Raw genomic sequence first — 18,188 nt, forward strand, 5'->3', positions numbered from 1 at the left:
AAAATAAGTAGATTTTTTATGCAAATTGGCCTTATTTTAAATCTTAGTATAAAATAAATATTTCTCAATTCCAAACTAAAGCCTCGATAAACAATAAATAATTCAGTCGCCATTTCTCTCCTATCAATTCTCCCACTTTGCTATAAATGGACAGAGGGCATTTTGGGAATTTCGCGTCTTTCATTTCCCTTCGAGGTAAAACATAAGGGCAACATTCACAACATTACAAAGAGAGAGATAGAGCTCCAATCATTTTGTTTAGAGAGAGAAAAGGAGAGCGATTTAAAGAGAAACGTGTATGATTCGGGATCTACACTGGTCGATTGGTGTGGCTTCAGGTGAGAGATTCTTATCTTCTTTCCCTACTTTTTCAATTTTTTGCATAGATTTTCTCCTTTTTTTTTTCTTTTTTTTCTTTTTTCCCTTTTTTGAGCCATTTGGTGTAAGGGTGTTAATGGACTCATCATCTTATTCAAAATGATGCAAATTACGGGTTACAAATTGTTTTTTTTTCCTTAAAATTTAGTAGGGTTTGATAAGAGAAAATGTTTGATTTTTTTCCTTTTTAAGTCCACTTATGTCAAAATTATTTAGGAGGGAAACTGAAAAATTTTGGTAAAAAAAATGTATGAAGTACCCCTAAATTTCTTTTTTTTTTTTTTTTTTTTTTTTTTGGTGATTTGAGCTATTTTAGGTAGTTAAATTTGAGAGTTTGTTAAAGCTGATAACTTCATAAGCTATTCGTCATTTATAGTCATAAATTGTTGTGGATTTATTTCCTATAAAGTGATTAGAGCTATTAAAATTAACTGAATCACTGTTGGATTTAGTAAAATCCCCTGTTTTCTTTGGCTTAAATCACTCAATTCAGAATATTAGCCCGTAGTTGAGAGATTTTTTGAACATTTAGTAAAATCCCATGTTTTCCATTTGTGAGTTTCAATTGAAGAAGAATAAAGCTATGGAGCCATAGCTTTAATTTTGCTTCATCGTGTCTCTTTCCTACTCATGATTACGAGGAGTAATGAATTTTAGATAGGTCAATCAACGAAGTTCTAGTGCAACGAATCCGGCGTAAACCCTCTAGAAGTTCTAGGACATTCATAGTTATGTTACTCTCTTTTTTTTTGAGAGAAAATTGTTATGTTACTCTTCATAGTTATGTTACTCTCTTTTTTTTTGAGAGAAAATTGTTATGTTACTCTTCAAGTGTTAATTTGGAGAAGTATGCTCTTGTTGACGAGCATTATACATGTGCATACTTCCTTCTGTAAGTAATTCTCTGTAAGAGTTGCAGTTTTCTGAGAATGAATTCTTTCCAGTGTTTAACATGCAAAATGATATTAGAAAAGTTCCCATGTTACTGCCTCATTAGCCATAATTCCTTAACTCACTTCAGACCATCTCTTTAAGCAAATGTTCATCTCGTGATATTTATACAAGTACATTATGCAGGCTTAAGACGGATCACATTCTTCGGTATCGAGTTTATTGAATCAGTTAACGACCATGAACAGCCACAGCATTGTTACGGTTAAACAAAGCAACTCTCCAGAGAGAACTGCACACTATTGTCAAGCTGCACCTTCTAAAATAAGCAAAATTTTCAAAGGCCAACAAGACCACCAAAGTCTATCAGGCAATAATTCGTCATCCTCAGGCGAATTTTCCTACCTTCTTAACCCGAAATTAAGCCCTGAATCTGATTCGGAAAGTCCGATCTCACACGTATCACTTCCCCACTATTCGGAACCCATATTTTCTCGCTCGTCTATGTTCTGTACCAGTCTATTCTCATCATCCTCGAAGAGCTCGGACTCCTGCAGGAGACTAAGTAATTTGCCTTTCTTGCCTCATCCTCTCAAATGCGAGCAACAGACTTCAGCTGCTCAGGATTCAGACTCTCCGTTCCACTTCACTAGTGATATTAATAACACCCCGAATAGCGAAGATGAGCATTCGGATGAACTGATGAAGGACTTTCTTAACCTTTCTGGAGATGCTTCGGATGGTAGCTTCCATGGAGAGAACTGCGACAGCAACAGCTTGGCTATAACTGAGCAAATGGAGCTGCAAATTTTGTCGGAACAGCTTGGAATAGCTATCACAGACAATGAAGAAAGTCCTCGATTGGATGTGAGTTTGTCGATGCTTTCCAATTTTTGTTTCCTTTTTTTTCAGTTTATACATTGAAAGTCACAGGCAAGAATAGTATCACCAGTGTGTTTCTTTTGGCTTGTAATTGAGGAAGTCACATATTTTCATACATACACTTCAAGAGTTGGCAAAATCAGAAATACCTTTGTATCTACTCAAGAAAAGAAAGCTTTAAAAGTATCATCATGTATGCCCTGAAATTGCCTCTGTGCTTTTCTTAAATGCCTTCTGGAAAGGGTAATTTTTGGCACTTGTAGTATCATTACTATGGCATTTGTAAAATTTCCAACTTTTGACTGGTATGCGCAGAACTTTTCATGCTGTTGAGGGGCACGGTTCAAATTATCTTAATATGTTGACCTAAAAAAATCCCTTCACAGTAAGACTTGCCCTCTTATGACTTCGAGTACCAACATGTCAATTACAAACCAATTCGATGGCCTAAAATGAAAATCTGATTTACCTCTTGTTTGTTATGTATAGGATATATATGAGAAACCACAGATTTCGCCTCAACCAGTGTCATCTTGTCAGAACCAGAACCCTCAGCCTTCAGGATCTCCTATCAAAGTTCAGTTACATTCCACTCCCTCCGCATCTCGGGCCACAACTAATAATAATAAACCAAGACTAAGGTGGACTTTGGACCTCCATGAGCATTTTGTAGAAGCTGTGAACAAGCTTGATGGGCCCGACAGTAAGTTAATTACTTTGGTTCATTAGAAATTAATGCATATCATTGTCTATTTGTTCACTCATCCCCTTTGTTTTTTTGCTTTGTTTTCTTTCATGCAGAGGCAACCCCAAAGGGTGTACTGAAGCTTATGAATGTAGAGGGTTTGACCATCTATCATGTAAAGAGTCACTTACAGGTATTTCTACAGAAATTGTTTTTCTTCCATGGAGGATTGAAATTTTCTTAGAGATTTAATCCTGATGATATCCTTTTATATGTGGGTGTGGCATGCAGAAGTATCGGCTCGCCAAATATCTTCCGGAGACAAAAGAAGGTAAATACTCTAAAAAGGAAATTCTGCTTAGGTAAATAAACACATGTTTACTGTTTATTTTGGAATCAGCTGTGTGTCTAGCTCCACAAACTTAAAGCTTGTCTTAAGTTCCCAGCCCGTGTCAATGAACTAATTAAAGCCCAGCCCTCTCAAACTACTAATTCAGTTAGTAACTTGTAGAGTCATACTGCTACTGTATTTATACAAGGTGATTTGTAGTCGCATGAAAACGAGCTCGAGTATCCAAAGTCAGTGTTGGGCTTTTGCTATTCCTCCAATCTTTCTGTAGAAATGAATAGTTCCAACTTCAAACTAGGATTTGTAAATGTTATTTAAAATGAGTGATGATGTTCTACCAACTAGGACAAATTATTATTATTTTTCTTTTTTTTTTTCCAGTGATTTGCTTTTATTAGTTTGCTGTTATTTCCGTTGGTGTTAGTTAAAAACAAAGTAAAACTAGTCTTGAAATTCGGCATGCTAATATGGTTGTTGGTTATGAATGCATGTTCATCAAGACAAGAAGTCTTTGCCTGTAGAAGATAAGAAAGTGACACCAGTTACTAACGACAGCGGAGGGAAGAAAAAGTAAGCTGATTCTCTCTCTCTCTCTCTCTCTCTCTCTCTCTCTCTGTGCATGTGTGTGTGTTAGATTTTTTGTTCTTTTTTCCCTTATTTCCCTCCCTTTGGTAGGAACATGGAAATGACAGAAGCTCTTCGGATGCAAATTGAAGTTCAGAAACAGCTGCATGAACAACTTGAGGTGAGTATTACATATACCGAGCTGTAGCTGTGAACTTTGAGATTTTTCAAAATTTTGTTACCTAAGATGCTAAGGTATTACATGTTTCTTTGTTTGAGCGGCAAAATAAAATGCTAAGTGTGCAAGTAATTTACTAATTTTCTGACAAATGACATTTCTCTGATGCAACATAAAAAAGAGGTAGGATAACAGTAATGTACATCAAGAAATATAAAAAACTAATAGTACATTGATTTGTTCCACTAGTGGCTGCCATATGTTGACATAGTTGTTCACTCTCTGCTGTCAGATACAGAGGGCACTTCAGTTACGCATCGAAGAGCATGCAAGATACTTGCAGAAGATCCTGGAAGAGCAGCAAAAGGCAAGCAATTCCTTCGCCTCCTCAATGGGAGTTTCTGCAGAAGCGCAGGTGGAGTCTCCCGACAAAACCTCACAAGATCAAGATGAATCAAAGACAGACTCAGTTTCTTCACCGACCGCTCTGAAGCATAGAATTCCCGAATCAGATGGTGACTGCAAGCCACCGGAGGATCATAAACGGGCAAGACTTCAAGTTGAGCAATGAGGAGCTTCTTCATAGCCGCCAATTCCGTGCCACGACAGCTTTGCAATCCCACCTTATTAAGGAAGTGACAGAACATTCTATGGACACGATGTTGTTGTTCGATGGAATTAGTTTTCCATCAGTGTATATATAACTAAAATTACGTGGGAAACGAATCCGAGAGCTGAGGGTTATATTGCATTCATTGCTCTTTCTGTATATCGAAGGCTCAATTCCCACTGCTGAGATTGTTTCATTTACAGTGAGATTTCAAATTTCATCGGGACGATAATATTCTGGTCGTTCACATAGTTTAAATATAGGTAAAAATGTACAGAATATATCAGAACTATAGATTTTTTTTAAATCAGTTATTCAATCCTCTGAAATTTTGATTTTATTACTAAACTTTTCAATATGTTTGATTTGATTCAGCTTTGATTCAGCCAATGATACCTTGATTTAAAATTTAAGCAAGTTACTTGGCTTAATTAATTTATAGTTGTAAGAATTATATAAGAAATATATTAACTAAATTTTTAAAAATAACCGACACATTCAAATTTTCAAAAAAAATTTTTTTTTTTGAGGAAAAAAATTTAAAATTTTGAATTTTGAGTAAAAAATAATTTCAGAATAACTCCTAAAATTATTCAACTATATATCTTTTTAAATCATATACCAATAGAAATGAACATAAATGGCTGATTTAAATTCGCAAAATATTTGTCGAACATTTTTAATTTTTTTTAAAATGTTAAAATTATCCCAGCGTTACGCTCACCGCCCCGTAGGTGTAACCCCGGAGTTTTCCCATGAAATCTCCACGACAAAAAATATTTTGTGGGGAAACAGATGTTACTGTCGGGGCGGTGAGCTTACCGAAGATGACCAGACTCCCAACTCTTCTGCTTTGAACTAACCCATCTAAAATATGGCCCGGCCCAATCTAGGACCAAATCTGGATATGATACGGGCTAAATCAATTGACTACTTGACTCAAGTACATGGGCTTTTACCCAGCCCAAATACATAATTGATAGGTGTCTTTTTTTGGATTAGTTTGTTTATTGCCGTAAATTCAAATAGGTTTTAAATTTTAGTTTTGGCTTAAATTTTAAAATAAGAAAATATTTTAAAATTTTGAATTTTGAATTTTGAATAAAAATATTTTGAGAATGACTCATAAAATTCGTTCTATATATATAAATAAAATTTTTAAAATCATATATTAATAGAAATGAAAAAAAATTATAAGATAAACGGCTGATTAAAATTCACAAATTATTTGTCGAAATTTTTTTAAAAAAATTTAATTAAAATGACTATTTTTGGGTTTCGTGCATCTATCTAAAGTGTGGCTATGTGGCCCTCGACCACAGCGTTACGGTCACCGCCCCGTAAGTATAACCACGCAGTTTTCTGATGAAAACTCCACGAAAAAAATTATTTTGTGATGAAACAGATGATAAGGCTTGGGGGGTGAGCTCACCGGAGGTGACCAGACTCCCAACTGCCTAGCAAAATGTAGCCCGGCCCAATATGGGACTAAATATGGATCGAGACGGGCCGAATCTATTGACTACTGGACTCAATAATGGGCCTTTACCCGGCCCAATCGTTTTTTGGGTTCACTGGGCTAATAATGCCTTTGGATGGATCGGGTGTTTATCAAAATCCGATGAAATAAAAAAAAAAAAAATCTAATACAAAAAAAGTAAAACATCATGTCTCGGGTATCTAATGCTATTTTATCACACTTGATAGTTTCTATTTATATCAGAGGAAAACCATGATAAAATGAACAAAAATGTATTGTTTGATCCAGCAATTTTTGTACACGGTGAGTTAATGTAACTGCTGAGTATTTACATGAATATTCTTACACCAGTAAATCGGCACTCTGTAGACAAAAAACTCGCACCGAACTAAAGACAATCAAAATTAGCAATTTTTGGAAGACCCTGATTTGCAAAATTGTCAGTAGACAAGAAATAGCCATGTCTCATGAGGGCAGTTGCAAGGAGTATAATAATGTTTATAATGTCATTGTGAATCTTCTGAAGACATCAGTTTAGCAACCCTTATTCTCGCGGAGGCGCATCTTCTGCAAAACATATACGTTGATTAGGCACTATCACATATTGATACCGATGTTGCTCAATATTAAATCTTTACATAGAAAAGGAAGAGAGATTTTAAAAGTTTCGAGTAACTCACCGGCAGATGTAGGATCAACATGTACGAAAAAACTGGCAGCTACAATAAGATAGCAAAGAATGAGCATTAAGCCCTTGAAGTAGTTAGAAGTTCCATCCTGAAATTAAAGTAATACAATAATATTAGACATATCAAAGTATAAAGATGAAAATAGGTGCTTAAATATTGTGGAGGAGACAAGTGAAACAAACACTAGAAACTTCTTGTCTTAAAGCTAGCCAAAATTGCTTAACAGAGCGGTGAATTATAACCGAGCAAATTTCTTCTATAGAACAAACAAATAGTTACTGTTCTCCATTGCGGAAAATACTTTACATTTTTGAAGATCCTTAAAATTATACATTAAATATGAATGAACTTGTCGTTTCTCATCTGTGGTATACTACCTGTAGCATGAATGCCACAACTATTACAGTTATGAAGAGAGTGGCTGTCTCGAAAAGCTGAAAATTTAAGTCCATTGGTTGTCCCATCATCCACCCAATTACTACACAGAACGGAATCTGTGGAGCGAAAATATTTCACAGTATTAATCCTCAGTTAAATCGAATAAAAACTTAAAAAGTTGTGAATTCATGTACCCGTGGGGCCAGTAAAGACAAACTAATGAAATGACACCCAGTGAAATGCTGGATAATCCAAAACGCATTATTTCATTCTTACAAATTATTTGCACTCCAAAGAAGTTCGCCAAGAGAAGATGCTACATTTTCTAAATGATTGAAGAAAAAGAAATGAGTTGATAAACCTACCCCGAACATTGATATTTGTGTAGATGATCCAATTGCCACTCCGAGAGAAATGTCCTGGTTGAAAATTCCGAAGCCCTAGACTTAGGCAGACAACTCCAAGGAAAATATTTTAAAGACTCGTAAACTGAAGAGACTTACAAGTTTGTCTTTCATTGCAAACATTATGGCGCTTGCATGCTCTGCAGCATTCCCCACAATCGGAAGTAAAACAACACTAATAAAAGCAACTGGTATCCTCCATGCAGTTGAGGCCCCCTGTGATATGCAACATTTCAAAACAATGCACGAAAAATTTGATGAAACCTTAACAATATATGCAAATACATAAACTTAGTTGTTCTTGGCCTGTCTTTTAGAATAGCTATGGCAGGAAATAACAGCACCCAGCCAGGCATTCTGTCAACAAAATTTGCGAGTTAAGGAAAATTTTGATTTGTTGCTACGGCTGTATGTGCTTTAGTAGTCACTAATAAGTGCTGACCTAAAGTGCTCGGTGTGGAAGCACTTACAAGTGGGGTGATCTTTCGGCTTAGACTATTTAATTGCTCTTCTGAACACATACTTTATAGGCAAAGCCTCATGTAATTGTAACCAAGTTGATGGACAACGTCTTGATGACACCATGCGTTATGTAACTCGGAGGAAAACAACCAGAAAGAAGTTTGCAAAGTATAAGTGACAAAGAAAGTGAGCAGATATATTACCTCTATAGCATCAACTAAGTATTCAGAGAGTACAGAAATCCAAGCAGTCAAAACAGCAAGCCAGATGATCGCTTCCCATTTCGAAATCTCAGCACTTTCTTCGTCATCTGCGCCCTGTTCATTCGGACTTCCTCCCTTTCTCAAATTCAGAGAACATCAGTTAAATTTCTATAAAATCAAAGTCATACTAGAAAGTTCAAAAGAAGGAAGGCAAATAAATCACCATTTTTTTAAGCTAGAAGAGCGCAAATAGATGCATGCAACACAAAGAGTTTGTGTGTTGTTCTAACACGATAGCTCCCACCATTTATTTATAATGCAATAGTTTTCACTTTCCAGTGCAAAGGTATGCTAGATGAAATTCAACAATGAACTTCGATTGCCGAGATTCTTAAGAAAGTTAGCGTATTCACTGTAATTACAGCTGTTTAAATCATTTGATCAAGAAAAGGCCTACCTCGTTAACTGGACAATCTAAATATTCCTGACTTTTCAACTGGAAAAAGAGATAGGAGGCGTAAGCCACAAGCATAATGCAGCTGCTGAATCTTGACAAGGCTAATTCGGACTTGCCAAACTGGACTTCAGTGTGGGTGTAGTGGAGGACAGCCGGAAAGAGTAAGCCCATGACTGCCATTAAAAGCAATCCAGAGTTCATTACAGCCGATGCCTGCGCACAACAATGTAAGCAATCTAACCTTTCCAAGTGCTATATTTAAAAAATGAAACTGATAATCAAGAAATTAACGAGTACCTTATTGAAAACTTGCTCCTTTTTATCGATGAAAACAATCCCTCCACTAAAGAATGCACAGCCAAGGACCAGAAGCATGTTTGACAAGATAGATCCAAGTAATGATTGCTGGACTACTCGCAACATTCCGTTTCTCAGAGCATGGATTGATATGATCAATTCTGTTGCGTTTCCGAAGGTAGCATTTAGGAGGCCACCAACTGCATGCGCAAAATGGCAGTCTTCAGCAATACTGCTGGACTTGCAATGACTAATAATTTCCTTTAATACTACGATGGTACATTGCCCAAAGTGAGTCCCACAAAGCAGGGCTGGTTGCAACTTTAAAGATAAGTAGTACGATAATATTTTCTAGTTTCAGATAGATATATTTAAATACCACAAGCAGGGCATGGAATTGGATTTGGAATGTTTGCCTCGCATTCTGATTGTTTGGTCAGAACAAGGTAAAAGAGTAATTTTATCTCCCGATTTTGAGTCCACTCAATATGATCCAAAGCATCCAAGATGAATGACACAATATGTAGTCCTTAATATAAGATTCCACTAAATAGAGATAAATTTAATCCGAGGAAAGATAATGCCGAACCTGTTGGTCCTGTAAAGAGTGCTAGTTGCCTACAAAACAGCAAACAACATCAGGTTTAACCATGCTGCCCATATGAAAAGAGAACTGATCTGCAAAGCCAAGAACACAAAAATAGGTGAAAGCAAAGGAAACAGACTCCTTACTCCGTGGCAAATCCCAGCCGCTCTGCAAAAGGAATGATACCTAGCAAGCTGAGGAAAAACACCCATCCCTATGTATTAAAAGCCGCATGTCAAAAAAACGAAAAAAAAGAAAAGAAAAGAAGAGAGAACTAAAATGTACAACATAGAGATACAATACACTGGGACATAAAAACAACCATAGCTTAGTAAGCTCACATGGTCACCAGTAATGTAGTTGATCAAGACCGCAATAAGGCCGCAAGGCATCAACATATTAATCTTTGCTGTAAACAATACGATCTTCAAGCTCCTGAAAAATCTAGCCTTCAGATATTCGACGGTGCACTCTTGTTTGTCGACAGAAAAAGAGTTACGGTGGGTTCCCTCAAAACCAGAAGGCTTTCTGGAGTGCGCCACCGGGCTAACGAGGCTTTCATCCTCAAACTCATCTAACCTTCCGTCCAGCGAAACTATCTGCTCTATAAAGCAATCAATGAAACCAAAAGCAGTAAATAAGCCTTCAAAGAATACGAACCGAGCGACGGCATAATACAAGCATACAAATACATTCTTTTACTGTTTGTAACAGTTTGAACATGCAGGGAGATGAAATAACAGCGGTTGATGTATGCAAATTACGTTGAAATAAGCATAACGAACACTTACTTCCGGATTAGAGCGCAGTGTAGCCATCTGGGTCTTTTGATTTATCTTCTCCATCTCCATAAGACGAGCATCCTGAAATGCAATTCTAAGGATCAGCGGATCTGAACACGAATTTGAAATGTCGGACATCATTGCTGGCTACTGAATTGAGATGAAAAATAACATTTCTACGTAAAATCAGAAATCTTAATGGCATTGACAAGTTTTGGTAACATATTTGTACACCTTTTCTTCCTAATAGATATTAATCCTTTTAGGTGTTTGCGAAAAAACAGAAGCCAAAGTCAACGTCCAATTCTTATTATTGAATCGTCCTTTCGTATGTATTTAAACACCCAAAATTGGATTGGATATGACAGAATGACACATAAATGTCGTGGAATCAGAAGGATTTAGTGACACAGAGGCATTTGTTCAGAGACATATGTGGGGATAAGTCATCACGCTACGATGGGATTAGATTCAAAATTTCTCGTTGCATCCCAACTAATCTAACCCTAATCCTATCCCTCTTTGCTAAATTATATAAAAGGATCGTTGTTTTCCAAAAATTTAACCTACTAAAGAACAGTATTTTTAATATTTACATTCAATTCAACAACTTCAGATTCATGGAATTCGTCCTCTTTTCGAGCATAGTTTTTGTTTTCAGTCATCATTTTACACTATCTGATCCAATCTTAGACGACAAACAGGCTCTCGGAGATCTAAAAGACAAATTATTCCTTAAATCGAATAAAACTAAAGCGGACCGAATTCTCGCTACGCGATTAAACCATGAAAATAAAGCTTCGAGAAATCAATCGAGAAAAAGAAAGCGAAAGAAATTACCCGCCGATTCCGACGCTGCAATCACAATGATGTAGTAATAGAGAAATTCATGAGGAAGAAGAAGAAGAAGAAGAAGAAGAAGAAGAAGAAGAAGAGAAGGAGGAGGGTAATTTGGGAAATTCGCGTTCGCTGCTTCGCTCGTGGGATGCGGTGGTGGTGGTGGTGAGGAATGGTGTGATCGATGAGAGAGAGAGAGAGAGAGAGNGTTTTTTTTTTTTTTTTTTTTTCAGTTAAAGTTTGGTTGTTTTTTTTATTTGTTTTTTTTTATTTGTTTTGTTTTGGCCCGCTTTAACGGTCTTTCGTACGACAGGCGCGTTTCTCGGACGGAGGGAACAACGGTTTTCCACAATTTTTTTTAGTAGATAAAAAAAATATAAAATTTATCTGAACTAATATAACATTTTGATGGTGTTACTAATTTTTAAAAATTTTAATTTTACAATAAATTTTTCAATTTGTATGATTAGAGTCGATCAATAATATTTTGACTTTAATATGTAAGCTAATTACTCACTTCAATAAATTTATAATTGTGAGAATTACATAAAATATAGTAACTAAACATATATTGATAATCGGCACATAAATTTTGACGTCAAAGTATCATTGACCGACTCAAATCAAAAAAATTGAAAAGTTAGACAGTAAAATCAAAATTTTAAAATGTTAGATTGCTGAACCAAAATGGTCTGAATAATTTTTGTATATTTACCCTTTTTTTTCTTATATCCGACTCAATTTACTATTTTTTTTTAGTCCAATATCCTATAATTTTGGTTGTTTTACTTATATTTTCTTATTTTTATTTTTGCTTTCTCACTACAACAAAATTAGGTTATAGGGACACATGTTTGAGACACTTTTGAGTAAGTGTCCCATTTATGCTAAAACTTAAAAAAACATCTACTAATGCCTAAATATAAAGTCCAATCCAACTAAAAATAAAAGATTACTCTACTCAACCCACCACACCCAGTCCATTTGGCCCGATTACAAACAGAAAAGAAAAAAAAAAGAAAAATTAATTACCATCTTTTCTTCTCTCTTCACTCAATCTACTGAAATTCTAAACGAAGAGCCTTTCCTGTCGGCCTCCTTCGCCACCGCAGCCAACGAGATAGAGTTTCGGCGGTTGCTAAATGCTTAAATAAGCGTTGGTAAATTAGCAGCACTCTTTTCGATTATAGCGACACTCTTTAACTGTCACTATATACTTAGCGACCCCACATATAGCAACACTTTTTAAAAGTATCGGTAATTTTAGCTAGCAGCACTTTTTTGACATGTACCTACATTTAAAAGTGTCGCTATAGACCGTTTTTGTTGTAGTGTCTATTACACATTTTATTAACTTTTGTGTTAAAACCATCAGGTGCCACCCAAATGTTCCACAATTATGAAGAAAAGAGGCATGAGACCTTTTAAGGCTTAATCCTGCCTATTAAGGCTTAATCCTGATTGTTCTTTGTTGGTCTCCAATGGTGAAAACAAATAATAATATAAGAGGCTCGTGCATGGCAGATGATTGTTTAATGGAGAAGTTAATAGAGAGTGTAACGAAAAATAAAATAGAAATCACAGGATGCTTAAATAATACAGTTAAAACCACAATGCATGAAAGTAAAAAAAAATGTTAAACCATAAAATGATATGTGAAGTTTTATTATTATTATTATTATTATTATTACTATTTGTAGAAAGAGAAGAAGGGACGGTAAGGAGGTGGGAGACGACAAGGGAGGGAAAAAAGAACAAGAGAGAGAGAGCAAGGAAAGAGAAAGAGGAATAAGAGTATTTTGATTAGTTTACTAAAAATTCAGACCTTATCTACAAAATGTAAAAAAAAAAGTCTATTTTTGTAAAAATGCAAAATCGGTAGATTTTTTTTGCAAATTGGCCAAAAAAATGTTATTGGCACATTCTATTATAAATATATATTTTACATCTCGTCATCCAAAAATAAATTATTTTTTTAGTTTTTAATATTTTTAAAAAATTTGATAAAACAAGTAGATATGAAGCATATATAAAAGTCTAGGTGTAAGATTGAGGCCTATATTATAGGTGCACAGGTAGGGACCATTTGGTTGCATATAGTTACAACTGTACAACAGTTGTAACTGTATGCAAATGTAAATTCGGTGTTTGGTTTGATATATTTAATTCAAACTGTTGCAATAGGAGCTGCAGGAGGAGGTCCAACTGTTGGAGTTGGAACTACGACCAAATTGACCGCAGTTCCAACTGCAGCCCTACATATATTTGGCATATATTGGTATTTATGGTTTTTACGCTAATATAAGTAGGGATACTATATTATTAGAAGTATAGCAGCCCTGTGCTCTAAGCTCCTAACTATCCATCAATTTTGATGGTTGGTTTAGACGAGAAGAGAAATTAGAGAGAAATTGGGTATGATCTCAGTTTCTCTTCTCTTTAAATTTCTTTCAAATTTCTCTTCTCTCTCACACCCTAACCATTCATCAAAAACTTAGAAGCATAGCACTGTTGTGTTCCTAATAGCACAGTAACCCTATTCACATTAGCGTAAAGACTATAAATGCCAATATATGTCAAATATATGTAAGGCTATTGTACTATTGGGAGTACAGCGCAGCCTGTATGCTCCTAAGTTTCTAACCATCTATTAATTTTGATGGGTGCTTAGAGTAAGAGAAAGAAGAGAAATTAGGAAGAAATTTAAATAAAAGATAAATTGAGACATCCAATTTCTCTTATCTCTTTCAGCCTAACCATCCATTAAAATTAATGGACGGTTAGGAATTTAGGAGCACACGAGCTGCTATACTCCTAATAGCATAGTAAGCCGTGCTCGCGCTAATATAATCTAATCTACCAAGAAAGCTAGAACTTGTGTAGTGAGTTTATTATCCCTTGTTAAATCTCTCATTTTTATTCTCTTCTCCCACCATTTTATTATCCTCCTCTCTTTTATACTCTTTCTAGGATGATTGATATCCTTTCGCACAATAACATAATCTTTAATAGTAAAGGCTATATATGTCTTGAATTGCGAATTGATTGCATTATGCGTGATAAGAAAGTAAAATTTAAAAAAAAATTTGTTTGTTTTCATAAAAAATATATCTTTATGTATATTGTAATGAATCGATAAACAAACATTTTTTATGGGCTCATCGAAAATTAGAAATGTATATTTTTGTATACTTTCGCTCCAACTCTTTTGTCCCAATAATAACATACAACCCTTAATACCAAATGGGTCATACTTTCTAAGACACTTTGTATGTGCGGAGGTGTATGTATCTTTATTCATGTCGGTGTTTATGTTCCTCTACACCAAATAGCCAGCCAGTTAACTTTGTTGGCTATTTATTATTGGGCTAAAATAGATCTAACATCCTGCCCTGTGACAATAGGTCCAGGAGACTAATAAGTTAAGTTAGGTGAGCCTAATAAGTTGAGTGGAGGTACGGTCCATAAGAGGCATAATGGCAAAAGGCTTAACAATAGACCCAACATCCAAATGGATTAAGTCAGGTCGAAATCCGCAAGTGGTGTGGTTGAGCCCTTAAGTGCAATAGGATCATCACGTGCTTTTGGGATAGTTGGTTAGCGCTTACGATCCACAAACTCTTCCTTTTTTGCAAACCCTTAAGTAGCCTAAGTTATAATCTCCCCCTCTCTCTCTCTCTCTCTCTCTCTCTCTCTCTATGCGGGTGTGTGTATGCGCGTGCTTTGCGTGGGTGCCTTTATTCGTGTCAGTGTTTGTGTCTGTCTATGCCAAATGGCCAACCCCCTCTTACTCTTACGTAACCTCCTTAGTAACCTTTCTTTTTTGGAAACTAATGGTGTTTGTTCAAAAATGTCCTCCCTCTTTCTTAGAGAAACTAATACCTCTAAGGAAAAATTCAGTCCCACTCTCTTTTCGTCTGCCCAGTATGAAATACTCAGGTGACTTCAATCTTTTCTCCTCTTTCTTTTTCTCTTCTTCTATACTATATACCTAACACTAACAAATCTGCCACTCCATACATAGTCCATCATCTCACTCGGTTAATATTTTATTAATTTCTAAAAAAGTGAAAAATGTCATTGAGGGATGTGGTATAAATTAAGTGATATAGTGCAACTTTAAAAATTTGACAAAATATTGAAATTTTCATATAAGTGTAGAACGAATTTGACTAATAAATAAATGAAGTTTTTGTTTTATATTGATTTTCTTTTAGAGAGAGAGAGAGTGAGAGGGAGGTTTTTGTGTTGATTTTGTACATTGGTTTGTAAATTTATTATGTTTTAATAAATATTTTTTTCTTTTTGTAGGTTGCAAATTGGTTATACATCAGCAGCAAGAGCTTAATTGAGTATGTAATCCATCCTTTTCTCTAAATTTTGCCTATGTAATTTAACCAAATTGAGAGCTAAATTTTAAAGTTCTAGCCAGTTGACAAATTAATAAGCCCTATAATTGAACAACCAAGACTGGATAATGTAAGCCCCTTGATTGAATTGGAAGGAATGACTAGCTCTTGCTTGAAAATTACTACTATATTTTTCAAATGTTTTCTTCCTTTGAACCAAGTAATAATAAAGTATAATCACTTACAATCATTTTACCAATATATTAGTCCTCAAATTTCTCTCTATTGTGCATGTTAGTTTTCTTTCATGTAAATTTTCCTTTCTAGCTTTCACTAAGAAAAGCTTAGGGGTTTGGGGTTAAATCTAGCTATCCTACCACCATTTTATTCTATTTCTACATTTTTATCCTTTTATGGAATGATTAATAATCTCTTATGGCAATAATACATTGCTCAAAGTATAGCATGAGTGACAAGATTAACAATGAGTTTAAAATGTATTCTCTTTCTCTTCCGTTTAATTCTTTGTTCATATGGTGTTTTTGTGTGTGTATTTATATACTTTTTTTTTTTTGTTTATGTAAAACAACCGATCAATATACTCTAAAAGCTTAAGTTGTTAGAGAACGGTGTTTAAATATTTTTTATATTTAACACTCCCTCTCACGTTTGGGCTCGAGACTTTTTAGTCGGTGTATGACGTGAGCTTAAATTAAATAGGAAAAAATTAATATGTTAGGCGCCTGACGTGACTCGAACTCAGAACTTCCTATTCTGATACCATATGAAAATAACCATTGCATATATAACCACCACCCGGCCCCTACCCCAATTACCACCTCTCTCTCTCTCTCTCTCTCTCTCTCTCTTGACCCCAAAATGGAGTGTGATTTTTTGTGCGTTTTGCTCTTTTTTTGTCAATTTTTTAAAACTATCTATAATTAAGCTAATGTGAAAAATAAAAGTCTTCTTCTTCTTTTCACTAGTAATATGGTTTAAGGCAATTTTTTTTCTTTAAATCCGTCATTCAATCATTTTATTTTTCTCCTCCCTTTCATTGTTATGCAATAGCAATAACGCTCTTAGGGCAATAATATCTTAAATAGTATATCTAACAAGATTTGAAGCATTGAGTTTGTGGGTTGAAGAGTAATGATAGATTTAGACTCTCTCTTTCTCTCTTTCTCTCTTTATAATCTCTCTCTCTCCATACCTCTTTCTCCCTTTGGGCGTGCATGTATGTGTGCGTGACTATTTGTGACAAGTGATGCTACATCTCATTGCCTCGAATAAAATCTAGGCTCTCTCTCTCTAAAACTAATACTGTCCAAAAAAATTCTCTCTCTCTCTCTCTCTCTCTCTCTCACACACACAAAACATAGAAAATGTGTCCCCAAAATAAAATGATCCGCTTTCGCTCTTTTTCTACCTGATACATGCATCCTTCTCACCAATAATTCCCCATTGCCTGTCGCAATAACTATCATCCTCCCTCGGCGGCGCTTCTCTCTCCGCTCAACCCTAACAAATATACGAACCTTTCGATTGAAAAATGTTGAACAGGTTGCTTGGTGTGGTATCATTTCAAACACTAGTCTAAATAGTAAAGTTTTTAGATGTATGATGTGCATATATAACTAGTTTTAGCATTGTTTCATATTGGTTTTATCTTAGATTTATATCATATTATCTTCTTAACATGTTTTTGAATCTTTTTTTTGTAGGGGGAATAAGTGTTGTACATCACCAGCGACAAGCTAGTTGAGTATGTAATTCATTCGTCTCTCACAACCTTTGCTTGTGCATATTTGCCTAATCGAGTATGTGAATCGTTCTCACATCTATCTATAGCTCCTTTAATTCTAAGTAGAGGGCGTGAATGATGTGTTTTGACACATAATTTGATATTACCATACTCGATTGATTTTAAATCTATTACATTACATTATTATCTGAACTTAAATTTGTAGGATTTGCTTGAGATGACCATCCAAGTTTGTAACATGAGCAAATATTTTTATTTCCTTTTGCGTTGATTAGTTTTGTATAGTATAACCTGTTGAGTGAAGCTTAGAATTGCTACGTAGGCATGTTTTTAAACAATTCATAGGAATACATGATTATATTTAGAATTGCGAACGTAGGCATGTTTTTAAACAATTCATAGGAATACATGATTATATTCTTGAAACTAAAATCGTCGACTAAAATGCTATTGTACTAGTTACTAATGACATTCTGAAGATGTAAGAGCCTGCAGATATTAATTATTTTACTAACTTATTATATACATTCATGTGTATATTTGCATGCACATTTTAGTTAGTAAACATATTTTTTCTTTTTCAGCTAATCTTTGTTGTTGCTATGGATGCGCATATACATATATATATATATATATATACACACACACACCTTAGTTTTGTATTTTAATTTATTTTTGGTGTAGATTAATGGGAAGTAATTTGAACATGATTTTAAGTTTGTTTTGCTTTACTTGTGTACATCTTTAGTATACCGTTTGATAATATAAAACGCTATAACATTTTTTTTTCTCAATTATCAAATAAAACTTTCTAACAAGAACTACTGCAGTAGACAATGGTTGTGAAGTAACTCACTTCCTCTTTTTCATTGGTACGATCATCAATCATTCGGTGCACATGGTCCAAATGAATTTTTCGCTCTTATCATTGGTCCGGTGCATGGACACGTGGTAGACCAGAC

At 35.0% G+C, this 18,188-nt stretch overlaps 2 protein-coding genes across 7 annotated transcripts; one reads left to right on the forward strand and one right to left on the reverse strand.

The window, feature by feature from the left end:
• On the forward strand, nt 215-4,795 carry LOC109711799 (protein PHOSPHATE STARVATION RESPONSE 3). 6 transcript variants are annotated; one of them, XM_020235034.1, is made up of 8 exons: nt 215-338; nt 1,456-2,136; nt 2,641-2,854; nt 2,953-3,029; nt 3,128-3,167; nt 3,677-3,755; nt 3,861-3,930; nt 4,226-4,795. In XM_020235034.1, exons 2-8 carry the CDS (start codon nt 1,510-1,512, stop codon nt 4,496-4,498), a joined length of 1,380 nt encoding a protein of 459 aa, XP_020090623.1. In that variant the 5' UTR covers nt 215-338; nt 1,456-1,509; the 3' UTR covers nt 4,499-4,795. The 6 variants fall into 6 exon arrangements, with proteins under 6 accessions (XP_020090623.1, XP_020090618.1, XP_020090624.1 ...); XM_020235029.1 differs by having other exon boundaries at nt 216-338; nt 4,220-4,795; XM_020235035.1 differs by having other exon boundaries at nt 216-338; nt 3,686-3,755; nt 4,220-4,795.
• Nucleotides 6,295-11,313, reverse strand: LOC109711895 (vacuolar cation/proton exchanger 3-like). Its single transcript, XM_020235249.1, has 13 exons — nt 11,116-11,313; nt 10,285-10,356; nt 9,835-10,092; nt 9,640-9,707; nt 9,497-9,525; nt 8,908-9,107; nt 8,611-8,823; nt 8,154-8,288; nt 7,588-7,704; nt 7,450-7,503; nt 7,084-7,200; nt 6,698-6,794; nt 6,295-6,584 (listed from the first exon to the last, which is right to left on the reverse strand). The coding sequence occupies exons 2-13, from the start codon at nt 10,342-10,344 to the stop codon at nt 6,562-6,564; spliced, it is 1,371 nt and encodes a 456-aa protein (XP_020090838.1). The 5' UTR covers nt 10,345-10,356; nt 11,116-11,313; the 3' UTR covers nt 6,295-6,561.

This window comes from Ananas comosus, linkage group 6 (genome assembly GCF_001540865.1).
Source record: "Ananas comosus cultivar F153 linkage group 6, ASM154086v1, whole genome shotgun sequence".
NCBI classification, from domain to species: domain Eukaryota; kingdom Viridiplantae; phylum Streptophyta; class Magnoliopsida; order Poales; family Bromeliaceae; genus Ananas; species Ananas comosus.